General features: G+C 33.1%; 1 protein-coding gene across 2 annotated transcripts in view; it reads right to left on the bottom strand.

Annotated features, from left to right (window-relative positions):
• Positions 1-15,071: 15,071 nt before the first annotated feature.
• The window catches only part of LOC149541949 (uncharacterized), a 34,712-nt gene continuing 32,702 nt past the window's right edge, over positions 15,072-17,081 (bottom strand). Inside the window, exons 6-8 of one of the 2 annotated variants that reach the window (XM_089796997.1) lie at positions 16,252-16,424; positions 15,753-16,113; positions 15,072-15,549 (exon numbers count right to left, since the gene is read on the bottom strand). In XM_089796997.1, coding sequence (XP_089653123.1) covers positions 15,397-15,549; positions 15,753-16,113; positions 16,252-16,424 — 687 coding nt within the window. In that variant the 3' untranslated portion in view covers positions 15,072-15,396. The remainder of the gene's footprint in view (positions 15,550-15,752; positions 16,114-16,251; positions 16,425-17,081) is intronic. The other variant, XM_089796998.1, reaches the window with a different exon arrangement.

The following is a 17,081-nucleotide window of genomic DNA, read 5'->3' as shown; positions in this document are numbered from 1 at the left end:
ACAATCGCTCATGCTGTGCAATAACTGCCACAACAAATACCACAGACCCCAGTGAATGTTAGACGGTCAACAAGGCTAAGCAAACCTCTAGAAATATTCTCTCCTTCTTTGTATTCTATTTTATTAATAGATGTTGGTGAACCTAAATGTTATGATGAAGTTGTGCAGGTGGATACAAAGATCCAATCTACAATGATAGAAGAAATGGACTCCTAGAATAATTGAACTTGGGATTTATGTAAGTTACATGTGGTAAAAGGGCTTTACAGGATAATTGGGTTTACAGGTTGAAAGAAGAGGATAGAGATAAGAAAATATCTAAAGCCAAGTTATTTGTAAAAGGATTTGCACATAAAAAAGGCATTGATTTTGATGAGATATTTGCTTATGTTGTTAAAATGACTTCTACTCGCATTGTTTTAAGTATTGTGGCTACTGAAGATTTGTATTTATAGCAACTTGATGTTAAACAACTTTTCTTCATAGTGATTTGGATGAAGAGAATTATGACACAACCACAGGGATTTGAGGTCAAAGGCAAAGAAAAAATAGTGTACAGATTGAAGAACAATTTATATGGCTTGAAACAAGCACCTCGAAAATGGTATCTTAAATTTGACAATTTTAAGCACAAGCATGGATACACTAGGTGTCATTCATATCATTGTGTTTATTTTAAGAGGTTGGATGATGACAACTACATTATTTTATGTTTATTGGGTCTAACATGGATCACAAAAGGGGTTAAAACTATAAATAGCATATTCATTTTCTATGAAGGATTTGGGGGCAGCAAAATAAATCCTTAGTATGAAAATTTGCAAATATAGGAATAACTAGAAAATTGGCATTATCTCAAATTGATTATATTGAAAATGTGTTGCAACATTTCTCTATGGAGAATGTTAAAGTTGTAAGCACACCTTTGCCTAGTCGTTTAAAATTGACTAAGAAAATGTGTCCAAAGAAACAAGAAGAGGGGGATAAGATGTCCAAGGTACCCTATGCTTCAACTATAGGGAGCTTAATGTTGTTAATCTCATTGTGGTTTTGACGAAGTAGTGACAAAACACTTAGTCATTATTCAGTAGAGAATGGTGCAAGCCAAGTGCATAGTGTATGCTGAGCATTAGCCTTCAAACAATACATGTTGAGTAATATGACAGTTAGTGTTGGGCACTAGTATGTGTCAAGTAGTTAATGCATACCAAGTCACTTAGGTGCTAAGCAAACAAAAGGAGCCAAGAAAATAGAGTGTGTTGGGTGATTCAGGTGTCGAGCAAGAGTAAGTGTCAAGCTATTCAAAAGTCAAGTATCAGTATATAGAGCATAGTGAAGGCCGAACATTAGGCTCTATTGATGTTGAGTTACTAGTCTTTGACATAGATGTTTTTTATGGCACAAACTTGTATATAAACCATTTTTGGCTGAGATGAACATAAGTTTTCAGTATTAAGAAATAAGGATCCAATCATATTATGAATCCCTATGCAAATACATGCAGCCAATCAAATAAAGAGAAGAGTTAGGCTATAATAAGGATCAACCACAACCGTTGATTTTAACCTAACCCATCTCCATAATGTCTACAAAAAGAGGTAAACCCTAAAGAACATTATGTATGCGAAGAGAGCATTTCAAGGTGGAAATTATGGCTAAGTTATGAAGCTACAATGCAGAATCAGTTTAAGAAGAACAAAAAGAGATAATTGAAGGATAGAGAAGATAGATTTGATTAGGAGGATCAAGACATAACCAGTAAAGAGGAGTTCTAACATCAAGAAGCAAGGTTCTAACTGAAGGATCAAGTGTTGAATCATTCTAACGGGTGATAAGAGTAAATCTCTTAACAAAGTAGTCTTAACAGGCTTTTGTAAATCTCCTAACAAAGTGCTTACTTAGTTGTTAGTTAAAATCCTTTAATCAAGGTGAGGCCTAATAGTCTTGTAAGCCTTTAATAGGGCAAACCTTTCACCCAGTAGATCATAGTTTATGATCAAAACTATGTAGCCATAATAGGCCACACTTTACAACTGCAATACTAAAGATTTGTGGGTGTCATCCCACCCCAATTTTACCTTCTTCTTGGAGGGTTTCTACGTAACCCAAATCTTATGTGTTATGCGTTGATTTATTTCATGCTTTGGATGTGATGAATGGTTACTTATTTCAGTTTACATGTTAAGTTATGAGATGGATGTATGGTGAAATGTTTTAGAGGCAAAAGTTTTGAGTGTTGATTCACCCTCCTCCCAACCCGCCACCCCACCCCCCACCTCTCAGAACTTACTTTACCATTATTAATTCCAACAAATGTATGTCATGGTATGTACTATGCCAACTATTGCACATGCAGTGAGAGTTATTAGCAAGTGTAGACACCTAAAAAATCCTTTAGAAAATAAAGTATTTTTATTTTTTTGAAAAAGTCCCTGATGACATCATCATTTATTAATTAATTAATTATTTAATTAATTTATTTATTTTTATGCCATTAAATCCCTTTATCTTAATTAAAAATATTTAATTAAGGAATCCCTCCCAAAAATGTTTAAATCTTATTTAAACATTATTTCCTTATTTATTAATTATTTAATTAATAAATTGACCAAAAATTCCAAAATAAATAATTTATTTTTTTTTTGCCCAAAACTTGGCCAATTTTCATAAGACCACTAACCTCTTCCAAAATCTTCTAATCCTTCTTTAATTTCGATTAAAGGCTAATCCCATCATTTCCTACCCCTAATCCCAACTCAAAATATTTAATTAAGATTAAATATTAATCCTAATGTTTATTAAAAATATTTTAATAAATATCTCCTCAACCCAAACCCTTGAAATAAATAAAACTTTATTTATTTCCTAAAAACCTTATTTATCCTCATCTTAAGAAGCTCTAGACTCTTCTAGAAAGTCTTCATCCTCATCCAAAGCCTAGACTCTTCTAGAAGATGTCAATCCTTATCTTTAATCCTAATCCTAATCCCCTCCTAACCTTGTCACATTCCCTAAACATGGGTTAAGACTTGCTAACCCAAGTCAAAGTTAACAAATATCTCCTCCTTCACCCACCCTCATTAAATGCCATCCACTTGCCCATCTCTAACAAGCCTAATCCAATCTTAACCCAAGCCTAATCCAAGCCTTAATCATTTGCACATTCCTAAGTCAAGCTTAAGACTTTCTTAATCCAACCCAAGTCAAAATATCTCAACTCTCTCACAAATATCCCAACCATAAAACTTTATGAAGCCCACAAAGCCATAAATGACTCTTACAAGCCCATTCATTGCTCTTACAAGCCATTATGAGGGTCTTTATCAGCTTTGAGCCTCCTTTGTTGACCCCTCAACCCCTCTTGCTCTAACCAATGACCCTATGACGTGTCACTCCCTGATTGGCCATAAAGAAGCACAATCCATTTACTCTCCTCTCATTCAATCTGAGCCCTCCATAAGCTTTATCCTTTCCTTCCATCTTAGCCCTCCATCCCTCAAGCCTCTTGCCTATAAATTGGATCCTTCCCCTTTGCAAAAACAACACAATCTAGAAAGTAAAGCCATAATGCCATTTTTGAGAAGCCATTTTTACATCAAATCCATTCACCAAAATCTATCAAAAATCTTCCATTGAAGCCCATTTGAGTATTTGAGCATACATGCATAATCAAGCCATCTTAGCTATTAGACACACCTCTATATCAAATGATCATCCTCATTGAGAGAGCCTATCCATGGCTCATATTCTCATTTGAGGACTTCACTTTGTCTCTCATGAAGTTATGTTAAATTAGTCTACAAATGGTTTTGATTGTTTTAATTTAGTGTTTCTAACATACTAAAGTAGCATATACAGCAAGTATATAAGTCATTTTGGGATTGAGCATTGGAATGTAGTCAAATGGATTCTCAAATATTTGAGATGAGGATCCAATAAATGTTTACATTTTTGGGGCTATACTACTGATTTACAAGGCTATGTTGACTCAGATTTGGTAAGGGATTTTGATACTAGACAGAGTACTACAGGTTACGTATTTACTATTGGTGGGACAGTAGTGAGTTGGATTTCTCAATTATAGAAGGTGAAACTTTATCCACTACAGAGGTAGAGTATGTTGTTACTACAGAGGCAACTAAGGAGATGATATGGCCCCAATTCTTCATGGAAGAATTGAGACATCCACAAAGGGATAGTGTAACCTGATCAGTTCCCAAGTGGGAAATTGTTAGCTTGTGGTGACTAATCAGGGAAGTACTATACACTCATTGTAATTCCTAGGCAAGGTTTGGGCTATTTTATTGACTATTTTTCTATAGATTGACATGTTATAATTATTCTAGCCCTAATCTTGTAAGCAACAAAAATCTTGTATAAAATGGCTTAGGGTTAGGGATTTCATAAAGTGTGATGAGATGGTAGCTTCTTGAGGTGGTATTGAGTTGTAAGGGATTATAGATTGTAATCAAGATGTAATTACTAGATGATAAAATATTGGACTCGTTGTTTGTTGGACGTAGCCCAAGAATTGGTTGAACCATGTTAAATCTTTGTGTCTTGAGTTCTCTTCTATGTGCATTATTATTTTTCTGATATTGGATATATTTGCATGTAATTGTTATCTATGTCTCGTTAATCCTAACAATTACTCATTTCACCTATGTACAGGGAACCACAACAATACATAACATTATAGACCCCAGACTCTAAAAAGGTATCTCTAGGGTCTTTAATGAAGGGAACACAATCCCTTAAAGTGGATAAGGGCTTGAGGCAACTCAAATACCTTTTTTGCCCAAAATCTTAGAGATCTTTTTGGAGATACTCATGACATAGGGAAAGGAAATGATAGAGTAAGCCTCAAGGATAGAGAGAAGATGACTAGGAGAAGAAAGAAAGAATGATTTGGCCAATTGGAAAGTTGTTGAGATCTCCTTATCTAATAATCCATTCCACTTAAAAACTTGATAAAGATGTGTGAGCTCTTAGTCTAAGTTATCATTGTCGTAAATCCTATAGGCTCTCAAAGCTAAGGTTTTTAGGATGCCAACCTTTTGGCTAGGGTGGTGGTGAGAGGTAGTATGAAGATAAAGGTAATTATTTGCAGCTTTGTGAAAAACTCAACAACCAAGGGAGTCGTCAGATTTTTATAGGATTAAGAAATCAAGGAAAGGTAAGCAATTACTAGATTCAATCTCCTTGGTGAAAGAAATGCAAGGAACTAAATTGCTGAGGTGGGGATGACACTCTTCCTACTTGTCTAAGTCATGAGGCCAACAGACACTAGTGTCATCTACATTGTGTTTTCACCACTGAGGCTTTATGGGGAAAGAACATAATGCAATTTCCTCAAACTCTTCCGTATGTAAGTTTGTAATTAATGTTGAAAGTGGGGAACCCATGGCCACATCATCAACCTATTCATAAATAACACCAATGAAGGAAAATAAGGTATATCTCAAGCATAATTGAACCAAAGAGGCAACCTCAACACTTACCTTACGCTTAACAATCTCAATGGAATCTGGAATGGGAAGCTTGATGAAGAGTGAAACAATGTCAAAGCTAACCAAGATGTTAGTGTTGTCACATTGAGAGTCCTTAATGAACTAGAAAAATGGTCAGAATCTTTGACAAAGGAGTCATAACTACCAACAAGAGGGGATAATAATTGACGAGGAAGGTACTTCCCCCTCCCTCTTCCCTCTGGTTGCTTTTTTTCTTTCCTTCTCTCCTTATTATTTTCTTTCTCCTCTTACTTCCTTCATCTGCTTTCTCTTTCATTTTTAGTTTTTAGTTTTCACTTTGACTTTCATATGCATACACTTTTGTGTTTGTGGGTGCACTCTTTCACACTTACAAACACACAAATTGTTTCACAATTCATATACTCTTTTATTAGTTTTTTCCTTTTTTCTTTTTTCACTTTTTGGGTTTCTTCACACATTTATGTTCATGTGGGCAAATATGAGATAACATAAATGCCTAATGAAACCACAATTTTTTTATTAAAATATAAGGATTATACATTTATAAATAATATTTACAAATATGCATACATGTGTGTAGGCATATACATACATACATATATCATTAAATTTATCTATTTTATTTTCTTTTGAGTGTCTCCCTTTATTTTTATTTATGATTATAGTTTGGTCTTTGTCATTTCTTTGTCATGCCTACCTTCTCTCCTACCCCATACTTCTCCCCTTTCCCATTTATTGTTTGTAAATATGTGATCTACTATCTTATGTTCCTTTTTGTCTCTAGCACCCTGATGATGGATCATCTAGTCTGATCCGAGATGATGACAAAAAATAAAAAATCTACATAATCAAATCAAAAAATTAAAAGTGCATTAATATAAATTGTGGAAATCTATAAAATCTATACTTAAAAAATGTCTCAGATCAAAAGCTCATGTATTTGTCAAATTGTCTTCATTCTAAGAATTAAAACATCAATTATTAGAAGTTTGACAAACAAATCCATATGCAAGTTAAATAATCATGTTCAAATAAATGAACATTGCCAAACAAATTAATGAAAAGTTTGTTTTATTCTACATCTTTTGTAGCCCATTTCATTGAAAGGAATTCCGCTATTGGAGATGGCTTGATAATAGATGTCTACTTGAGTGTTTTCTCTAATTAGATTTGTCCAAGTTGATGTTGACATTACTTGCTCATATCGTTTCCTTTCAAATCATACCATACCCTAGCATAAGGAGATAAAAAATTGCATTTCGCTTAAGCGTTCATATTATATTGAATGCATATAGAAATCCATGTTGATGAATCGTGCAATAAAATATCCACATTTAATACAAATTAACACAAACCAGTGCCTTAAGCGAGTAAAGGAAATAAAATTGTTGAATCCATGAAGGTAAAATATTGTGCAGCTTTCAATGTAAGTAATGATACATGAACCTCGTAACATCCACATCTCTCCCGAAAGGGAACTATTATTTGGTAAGGAAATGGGCAAATATACCACGTAACATATTTATCAAAAAATTGATCCACCCATTCGTAGAATATGCGAGTTTTCTAGAATTTGAAGTGGGGTTACTTGGCTTCAAGGATTACTTGTGAATAAAATATGTAGACCATAAAAGATAGAAGTAAAAGAAATTCCAATATCAAATTTACCCCCACACAAAAAGTTAGTTATGTACACGTTTGTGTTATAAACATAAAACTACGGAGCCATCCAAAAACTAGTATTTGGATGGAACAAGTTCGCCAGAAAATATGTTTGGTCCACTACATCAAGCTTGATCAAAAGTTGTTCAATTTATGAACAAGCTGCATTCACTTGGAAATTTGTGAATTGTACCCTATTGAGTTTCTCTTTAAACCAACTGGCATTAGGTATAATAGCAAAGTCTAAGTCCAAATTGTAAAGTTTCTGCAAATTTTGATACTAAATCAAACTGATATAATATCTTTATAGTGTTGGAGATGGTCTTGATCAATTACAGATGGAATATTAATCCTTCTTCTCGAGATATATAGTTCTACAATAATATATTTATTCTACTATAATTTGTATGAGGCAATGAATGCTAAAGGAGCAGAGTAGGTTTCAATGTGTGTCATTTCTCCACAATCATAACCTACATAAATATGGCACCCAAGGGACATGTCCCTCTCTAGGTCGGCCATAATTGTTTTCTCCAAATTTGTGTCCAATGAAATAATAGATTTAGTTAGTGATTAAACTAACTAATTTGTTCAAGTTTAATTTTAAACAACATTACTCCAAGGGAGACACCAATCATAACTGAAGATTAGACAATTATATATATAGGTCTTGATTAGAAAGACATTTTATGCATAATCATATATGTACAATCTATACCATCAGACCAGTATGATTTCAAAGTTACAGAATTAACACTCCCTCTTAACTTGATAATGATATTGAGAGATAACATATCTAGCATCATCAATTAAGATGAATAATCATGGATTGATACTCTATATCTATTTGAATCTTCTAAGCATGTGGTATCATTGAACACATGATACTATATCATATTACTATACCTGTGATATGACTTATCACTTATACTAGTGATAACAATATTGCATGGAATACAATATACAAGATAAAATTTGGAGAATGATTAAATTCTTCCTTTATCCAAGTTGTGACTCATAGGTACTGACATACCTATATCACAATATGATCCTGAGTTAAGATCTACTAGTTCACAAGATAAAATCCGGAGAATGATTAAATTCTTCCTTTATCCAAGTTGTGACTTATAGGCATAGAAATGTTTATATCACAATGTGATCTTGAACTCATCCAGATCTGACAGTAGTTCGGTATTTTTCAACACATTATCTAAGAGATCATCATCTCTCATAATATCTTTTATACAAGTGTTCATTATCTCAGAGATCGTCACCTCTTAAATAATGAATACAAATGGTGGATCCCATCACAGTCAGTAGTCTGACAATAAAAATGATTTTATTAATAATTTAAAGAATACAAATGTATTATAATTCAACCATACCAAGTCTTTTCTTGAAGTGATCTATCTTCACTTGTGAGAGAAGTTTGGTAAGAATATATGTTGTCTAATCTGCAGTGAAAATGTATTCTAATTTTACAGTATTCCTGTCCACCATATCTCTTACATAATAATAAGGAATTTCAATATGCTTGGACCTGTCATGAAAATTGGATTCACAGAAAGCTTGATGGAACTTTGATTATCATAATGAATAATAGTAGGATTTATGGGTTCACCAAATAATCTCACAAGTAACTTTCTAAGCCAAATTGTTTTCTGAGAGGCCATTGTTGTTGCAATGTATTTAGCTTTTGTGGAACTCTGTGCTATTGATGATTGTTTTATGCATAACCATGATATCATTGTTGAGCCTAAATTGAAAAAACATCTTAAAGTATTTTTTCTATCATTAACACTTCCACCCCAATCTAAGTTTGTGAATCCATGCAAGTCCAAGTCAACTTTCTCATATTTGAGCCCAAGGTTAAGAGTTTCTTGTATGTATCTCACAATGTGTTTGAGTGCAACTAGGTGAATCTCCTTTGGCTCACACATAAACTGAATTAAGGCATTAACATCATAGAAAATATCAAGTCTTGTATTTACCAAGTACATAAGAGACCCAATCATATGTTTGTAAATAGTAGAATATATGGAAGGTGATTATGTTGCTACTTCCTTAAGTTTGTGTAGATTACTCTCCATAGGAGAAGACATAGGTCTACAGTTCTACATTCCAAATCTCTTCAAGATGTCTAGTGTATACTTTCCTCGATTAAGTATGATGTTTTTAGAGTCCTGCCATACTTCTAGTTCTAGGAAGTAATGAAGGAATCATAAATCTTTCATTTCAACTTCAATTATTAGATCTTTCTTGCATTGATCTATAAGATGATCATCACTTGTTATTAGTCAATCATCGACATATAGCATCAAAATTATCATATTTTTATCCTTTTTATAATAGAGATTTGAATCAGCCTCATTATTGGAGAATCCTAAACTGGTAAGATATTTATCAATTCTTTCATAACATGCCCTTCGAGCCTATTAAGCCCATAAAGAACTTTCTTGAGTCTGCAAACAAAAACTTTAGGGTTATAAGTTTCAAATCCTTCATGCTGCTTCAAATATACTACTTATGTAATCTTTCAATTCAGAAATGATATTTTTACATCCATTTGATGTACTTTCCATCCCTTCGATGTTGCAATAGCTAGGACTACTCTTACAGAGGTGTATCTGTCAACTAGAGCAAAGGTTTCTTCATAATCAATTCCCTCCCTCTGAGAGAAACTTTTGGCTATGAATCTAGCTTTATATTTTTCAATGCTACCGTCGACAACATGCTTGATTTTAAATATCCACTTAGAAGAAGCAACATATTTTCCTTCATGTCTTGGAACAATTTCCCAAAATCATTCTTAATGATGGATTGGTATTCTTTTGTCATAGCATCCTTCCAAGTTGTATGTTTAATAGCATCTAAAACATTGGTTGGTTCTGATTTAAATAAATCACTCATGTTTGTTGCATTACTAGAAAATATTTTGAGTTTTTTTGCTTTTTTTGAAGGTTCCAGATGGTGCAACAAAGTGTTGTGTTTTTTCTATAGTCTTAATAGCCCAAAGTGGTCTTTTCTTAGAATTTTGAGTTTCCTCAATATTAAGATTTTGAATTTCATCTTTAATTTCTTCAATGTTTTCCCTTTGAAACTCAAATTCATGGTTTTCTTCAGAACTAGGTAAATGTGTGAGATCTTTAGAACTAAGGGCTCTTTTGAATGCTAAATCTTCTTCAAGTATTACATCCCTACTAAGTTCAATGTTTTTATGACTTATGAAAATTCTATATGCCTTAAATGTTTCATTATACCTGTCAAAAATACCTTTCCTCCTAGAGGTTTCTAACTTAGTTCTCTTTTCTTTTGAAACATGTATATATATTGTGCACTCAAATATCCTAAGATGGTTTATATTAAGTTTAACCTTAGTAAAGACTTCTTTAGGATTTTTATCTCTAAGGTGGGAGTGTGAACTTCTATTTTGAATATAGATAGCAGTACAAAAGGTTTCTACCCAAAGATAATATTCTAAATTTTGATCAAAAATCATAATTCTTGCTTCTTCTATAATTTTTCTATTCTTCTTTTGGGTACCTAGTTTTGTTGTGGGTTATAAGGAAAAATATACTCCCTCTTAATTTTTGCTTCTTTACAAAACTCTTTAAACAATTCTGAAGTATATTCCCCTCCATTATCACTCCTAAAAGTTTTAATTTTGTGTTCTAATAAGTTTTCAGTTAAGGTTTTGAATTATTTAAATCTCATAGGGCCCGTTTGGTCGTTGGAATAAGTCGAGAATAGGAAGAGAAAATTAGAATATGTTTTATATTCATTGTTTGGTACACTCAATCAGAATTGGGAATAAGAAGACATATTCCAATTTTTCCCCTAAAATGAGCATGTCTATGCCAAAAATATATTTGTTATTGGAATAGGCCATTCCTATTCCCAAACATTTTTTATTTTTTTTTAAATTAATTTTTTTAAATTTTTAAATTTTTTTTAAAACATTTTTTATAGCATTTTTTTAATTATATCTATTTGTTTAAAAAAATGAAATAAATTATATTTCTCATTAACTTTAATAAATAAAATAAAAATAAAAATAAATTAATCTTTTTACCATTATTGAAAAAATTAACCAAAAACAATAAATTAAAACAAAAAAAATTTAAGAGCTATATTTTTTAAAATACAAAACTTAACCTTATTCATATTCCAATTTTGTACAACCAAACAATAGATTAACATAAGTCGGGACCAAAATATAAATCTTGATGGGCTTTGGTTTCTTGGGTTGTTTGCCCTCTTGTAGGGAATTTGGGTGTCCCTCTAGTTTGTCAGATAGTTTTCCACAATTGTGTTATGGTCCTCATTGTTATATCTTTCTTCTCCCTTTGTACAAGGTTTCGGGTCCTTTCAAAACCTATTTTTACTTTATCAAAACTTATTCCCAATCAAATTCCAAGTGAACCAAATATGATTGGAATTGCTCTTTTCTATTCTCATTCCATTTTTCTATTCTAATTTTCAATTCCTATGCCAGCAACCAAACGGGCCCTTAAGGATTTCTTCTGATTCCTTACATTTTAAGAAGTAAATTCAAGTTTTCCTCGAGAAGTCATCTATAAAAAGTATATAATACCAGAATCCTCCAAGAGAAGGAACAAACATAAGTCCACATAAATCTAAGTGAACTATTTCCAAAACATTGTTAGTTTTTCTAGTGCTATCATGAAATGATCTTTTGGTGTTCTTACCCAGAGTGTATATGCTTGAATGTATCTTTATTCAACTTAGATAAACCAGTAACCATCTTCTCCATGGTTGATAAAGTTCTAAAATTTAGTTGTCCTAATTCTGTATCATATTTCATTTATATCAGTAGCTTCATGAATTAAGGCTTGAATAGGTTGATTAGGTTCTATATTTATTTCATACAAGTATCCCTTTCTTTGACCAATCAAAAATCAACTTCGATTTCTTAAATGAAGAGTTCTTAGACAAAGTCATTACTTTATAGTCCATGAATGCAACATTATGTCCATCATCTTAAAGTTATGTAACAGAGATTAGATTCTTTTTTATTCCTAGTACAGAGTACTCCTTTAAGATGTAGAGAACTACTTTACTTCGTTTCAAGGTGCAATTCCCAATTCCTTTGATTGAATGAGAGGAATTATCATCGATGGTAATTTCACCATCAACTTCTTCTGACATAGAGTCTAGTGCTTCTTTGTATCCTATAATGTGTCGAGATGAACCACTATCAATTGCCCATACTTTGCTTGGCACTTCATTTGATAGTGCAAAATATAATACACGATTCTCAAGAGCATAGTTTTCTTCTTTCCTAGTAGTGTTTGTACAATTTACTTGTTGCTTTGTATTCTCAAGGAAATTAGATCTATAGTGTCCAAATTTTTCACACTTGAAGCATTTTATTTTGGATAGATCTTTCTTAAGTTTGTCATTTCTTCAATTACCCTTCTTTTTGAAGTGCTTCTTCTTACCTTTATAGGAATTTGTGTTGAGAACATGAAATTCTTCGTCTTCAATTTTCAATTTTCCCCCTTTCTTAAGTTTCCTAAATTCTTTTTGAATGCAATCTCCTTTAAGTCTATTAAAGTCAAGAAGATTCTCTGTAACACTTACTCCTTGTGAGAATGTTTCCCATGAATCCGGTAACTCATCTATAACCATAAGCGTTAGCTCTTTGTCTTCAACTATGGTCCCTATACTACAAGTTCGTCTCTTAGAGTAGCCACCCTTAGAAAGCAAGAATTCGTAGACTATTCTTTCTTTATATGTACACGATTTAATTACCTTTTTAATGCAAGGGTTCTAGTTGCATTGTTAACCTCATATGCATTTAATAATGCATTCATCATATTAAATGATATTTGAGGTTTCATTAGCATAAGTACTATTTCATTTTTCACTCTCTCTAATATGATTTGCATGTCTTTTCTATTTCCTTTGCTCTGAATAGTTCTATAAGGTTCAACATCAAGTTGCTTGGATGCTTTATCAACAAACTATTTCACATCACTATCTTCAAAAATCATCATAATTTTGAATTTCAAACAAAGAAGTGTTCTTCCATCAAACATGTCCTCAGATCTAATTGTGCTTGCCATTAAAGATAAAAAAATGTTGCTAGATATTTTAAAGTATGATTGTCAATTTGTAGAGCCTAAGTTTGGCTACCAATGCTCTAATACCATGTAAAGTTTCTGCAAATTCCGTTACTAAATCAAACTATTATTATACCGTCATAGTAGTGGAGATGGTCTTGATCAATTACAAATGAAATATTAATCCTTCTTCTAGAGATATATAGTTCTGCAATAATATATTTATTCTGCTATGATTTGTACGAGGCAATGAATGATAAAGGAGCATACTTAGTTTCAATGTGTGTCCTTTACCGACAATCATAACCTACATAACTATGGCACCCAAGGGGCATGTCCCTAGAAGGAACATGTCCCTCTCTAGGTCGGCCAGAAATGTTTTCTCCAAATCAGCATCTAATGAAGGAATAGATTTAGATAGTGATTAAACTAACTAATTTGTTCACGTTTAATCTTAAACAACTTTACCCCAAGGGCGATGCCAATCTTAACTGATGACTAGACAATTATATATATAGGCCTTCATTAGAAGGCATTTTATGCATAAATCAGATTTGTACGATCTGTACCATCAGACCAGTATTATTTCAGAATTAACACAAATCTTCTTTAATACCTAATGAGAAATTTTCAAATTTGTGACCTGAGTTTGTTGCTTATGCATTAGGAACAGATTTGTTACTTTTAGACGTCAAAATGTTGCAAAGTCTATTTTGTAGACGTTGAAATGAGTTGATTTCGGCACAAGATTAAATCTTGTGATCTAATGAGACAAAATAATGGTATAAAACGATATCTAATGAGAAGCACAAAATAGCAATAAAACAATATCTAATGAGAAATTTTCAAATTTGTGATCTGAGTTTGTTGCTTATGCATTAGGAACAGATTTGTTACTTCTAACCTTCAGACGATGCATGTCAAGACACAAATATCTGCAACTTGCAACAAGATGCACCATACCCACCATTTGTTGATGCAGCGAGAAACAGGCTCTGGGAATTAATATACACAAGGTTAGGGTAAGATGTTTCAGATATGGCGAGACTTTACATCATGGTGTACACATCTAATAGATAAGGAATGCACAACTTATTGGGAAAAATATGAATATAATAAAAATAAAGAAGCAATCTTCTGAAAAAACACTGAGGTCTGGATAATATAAACTTAGTCCCCATTATTTCTGGATTAGATTGTGATCACAGAGACCATTATTGTGGATTGTGGAAATCTGATAGAGTTGACATGATTTCACAGCATAATCACACCAGAGGACAACTGTGATGAACAACCTCATTTACCTCTTCTGTGATTAATGTATGTGAGAAGTCTACTTTAGTTTAAAAGGTATCCCTTTCGATAATGATACCCAGATAGTGTTGTCCTGACTAACCAAGACACTAAAATGTGAGTAGAATTTAACTCTGCAAAGTAACAGATTATTTGCTTTAACATAATTTCACAGCATAGTTACACCAGAGGACAACAGTGATGAACAACCTCATTTACATCTTCTGTGATTAATGTTTGTGAGAAGTATACTTTAGTTTAGAAGGTATCCCTTCCAATAATGATACCCAAATAGTGTTGTCCTGACTAACCACAACACTAAATTGTGTGTAGAATTTACCTCTGCAAAGTAACAGATTATTTGCTTTAAAAGAACTCATAATGTCTAATTGGGAAATACACAAATTCTATCATTTTCAGTTAAAATTCACAAGATCCTATCAACAAACCCGAGGAAAGGTCATTGAGAAATAAAATATAATTCTTTTGATCATTTACACCATACGAATGTCAAACTTAGACCAAAAAGAGATTGATATTTGTCACATGTAAAACATCTAATATTAGTAATCATACTGTTGAGAGTTTTGAAAAGATCATTTGCATGTTAAAAACAGTTACAGAATTGACTTTACAACCAATTTATGATTTCTCCATCTCACCTGGCAATAAGTCAAGCTCACAATTCATGTCACCAGTTCTATTTCAATCTTGAATCAACATGGACTGACAAGGTATACTAAACAGTATTTCAGTCTTCAGTTCCATAATAGTAGTTTAGCAGTGTGAACTTAACCCAAAGCCTACAAGACTCTAAAGTGAGAGATATGAATGACAGAAGTGCACTCTAAATATCACGATGACTACCTTCGATACAATCCAGAGCTTTGAAGTGTTTTGCTGTAATCAGCAATGACTGGAGACCTCTTGACCATATCCCATATTCGAGCTGCATTTCGGAGCCAATCACGTTCACTGATTGGCCTTGCAAAGGAACGACGAGGCATTGAGAGCACCTGAAAACAGGCATAGAATTTAAAGAGGGTCTTTGCCGATCAATAAGAATACCTAGAGAAGGAAATGTGTAAAGTTCCAAGCCAAAGCCATCTTATTTTCACAAAGTACTTTGTTGTGTGTATCCTTCATAAAATGCATAGTTCCTTAAACAATTTTTATGAAAGACCCAAGAAAGTAGAAAATCAGTGAAATGTGTGAACACCTGATCACGGAGTTGCCTCAGCATGGACTCAAAACTTTCATTGTGAACTTTTACAGAGTCATCCGAGACCTTCAAGGGGAGAACAAAGAAACTCACTCCATCAGAACTTGATCTATTGGTAGACATCTCATGATATCTAACCTGTGAAGTATTAAACATAGCATGCCCCTCTGAGCCATTCTCATCCTTGGGTGGGCGAGAAAAGGCTTCGCTCAGAACATCCGACTGACTATCATATTGGAGCTGTGATGGAAAATACCGAACAGCTCCATTCCTCCTGAAAGATGATGCATTAAAATAAAGAGACAAAGCTTTCTCCAAACACGCAACATTGTACCAAGAGCATTCCTGTTCACGCAACCTACAAACAAATGTCATAAAAACAAGATGCACCCTCCCTTCCCCACCTCATGCAAAAGTATATTGATATAAATAAGCTACACCTCAAACTGTGCTAATGTGTTATCATAGAATGAATAGCACAAGATCTAATACAAACTTTGTGTGGATGAACACTGGATCAGCTAGAAACTCAGTTGAATCATCCTGCAAACTGTCACGTTCTTCTTTGTCAGAAGTTGCACTAGAACCTTGTGAATATGACCCCACTCCAGTTGAAGAGGAACTCAACAACATAGATGGATCAGGTATCCCCTGCTTAAGCATATCAACCTGCAAATGGTATTACAGTCCCAAACTTATTGAATATTCAAAGGAAACTGAAGTTCAAATGATATATTAGAAGACATTTTTCATCACTTGACCAAAAACAAATATCTTTTGCTATGACATAATGTTGGCCTGCATTTTTTATGTTACTCTATTATTATCATTTGAAATCGTGCATTCACCCTCCTTTAAAGGTTAGTTTTACCATCTCTCTCTCTCAAAGGTAAAACATTGAAACGTTGAAAATAAAGTTTTATCAAGGGTACCTACGGTACAATTACAACTACTTCACATGCATTTCATCCTCCTCCCTGATCGAAGAACAATTTAATGCAACACTTATAGATTAGGTATAATCTGGTAAAAATATTATGGCAACTCAACATTTTTGTACATAGCTCTCAGATTTCCAAGAGATTTTTGGAATCACTGCTTTGTACAAGCCAGCAAAATTTTGCACATAGTTAATAGCATGTTGCTCCAAAGCTAATTTTCTCATTAACTGTGAAGTCAATTGGATGTTAATAGTTTTAACTTGCAGCTTAGTTCTATGTGTTCCCCAGCGTTCCCCAAACCTTTTGTTTTTATCCTGCTGAATTTCCTTATTTGCTCCTATATATATTGTTCTAATATTTAGGTATAACAGACAGTGAGTTGGAA

Source organism: Cupressus sempervirens, chromosome 8 (genome assembly GCF_028749045.1).
Source record: "Cupressus sempervirens isolate cs-2001-9-10 chromosome 8, ASM2874904v1, whole genome shotgun sequence".
In the NCBI taxonomy this organism is placed as follows: Eukaryota; Viridiplantae; Streptophyta; class Pinopsida; order Cupressales; family Cupressaceae; genus Cupressus; species Cupressus sempervirens.
This window is presented reverse-complemented; position numbering and strand designations above follow the sequence as displayed.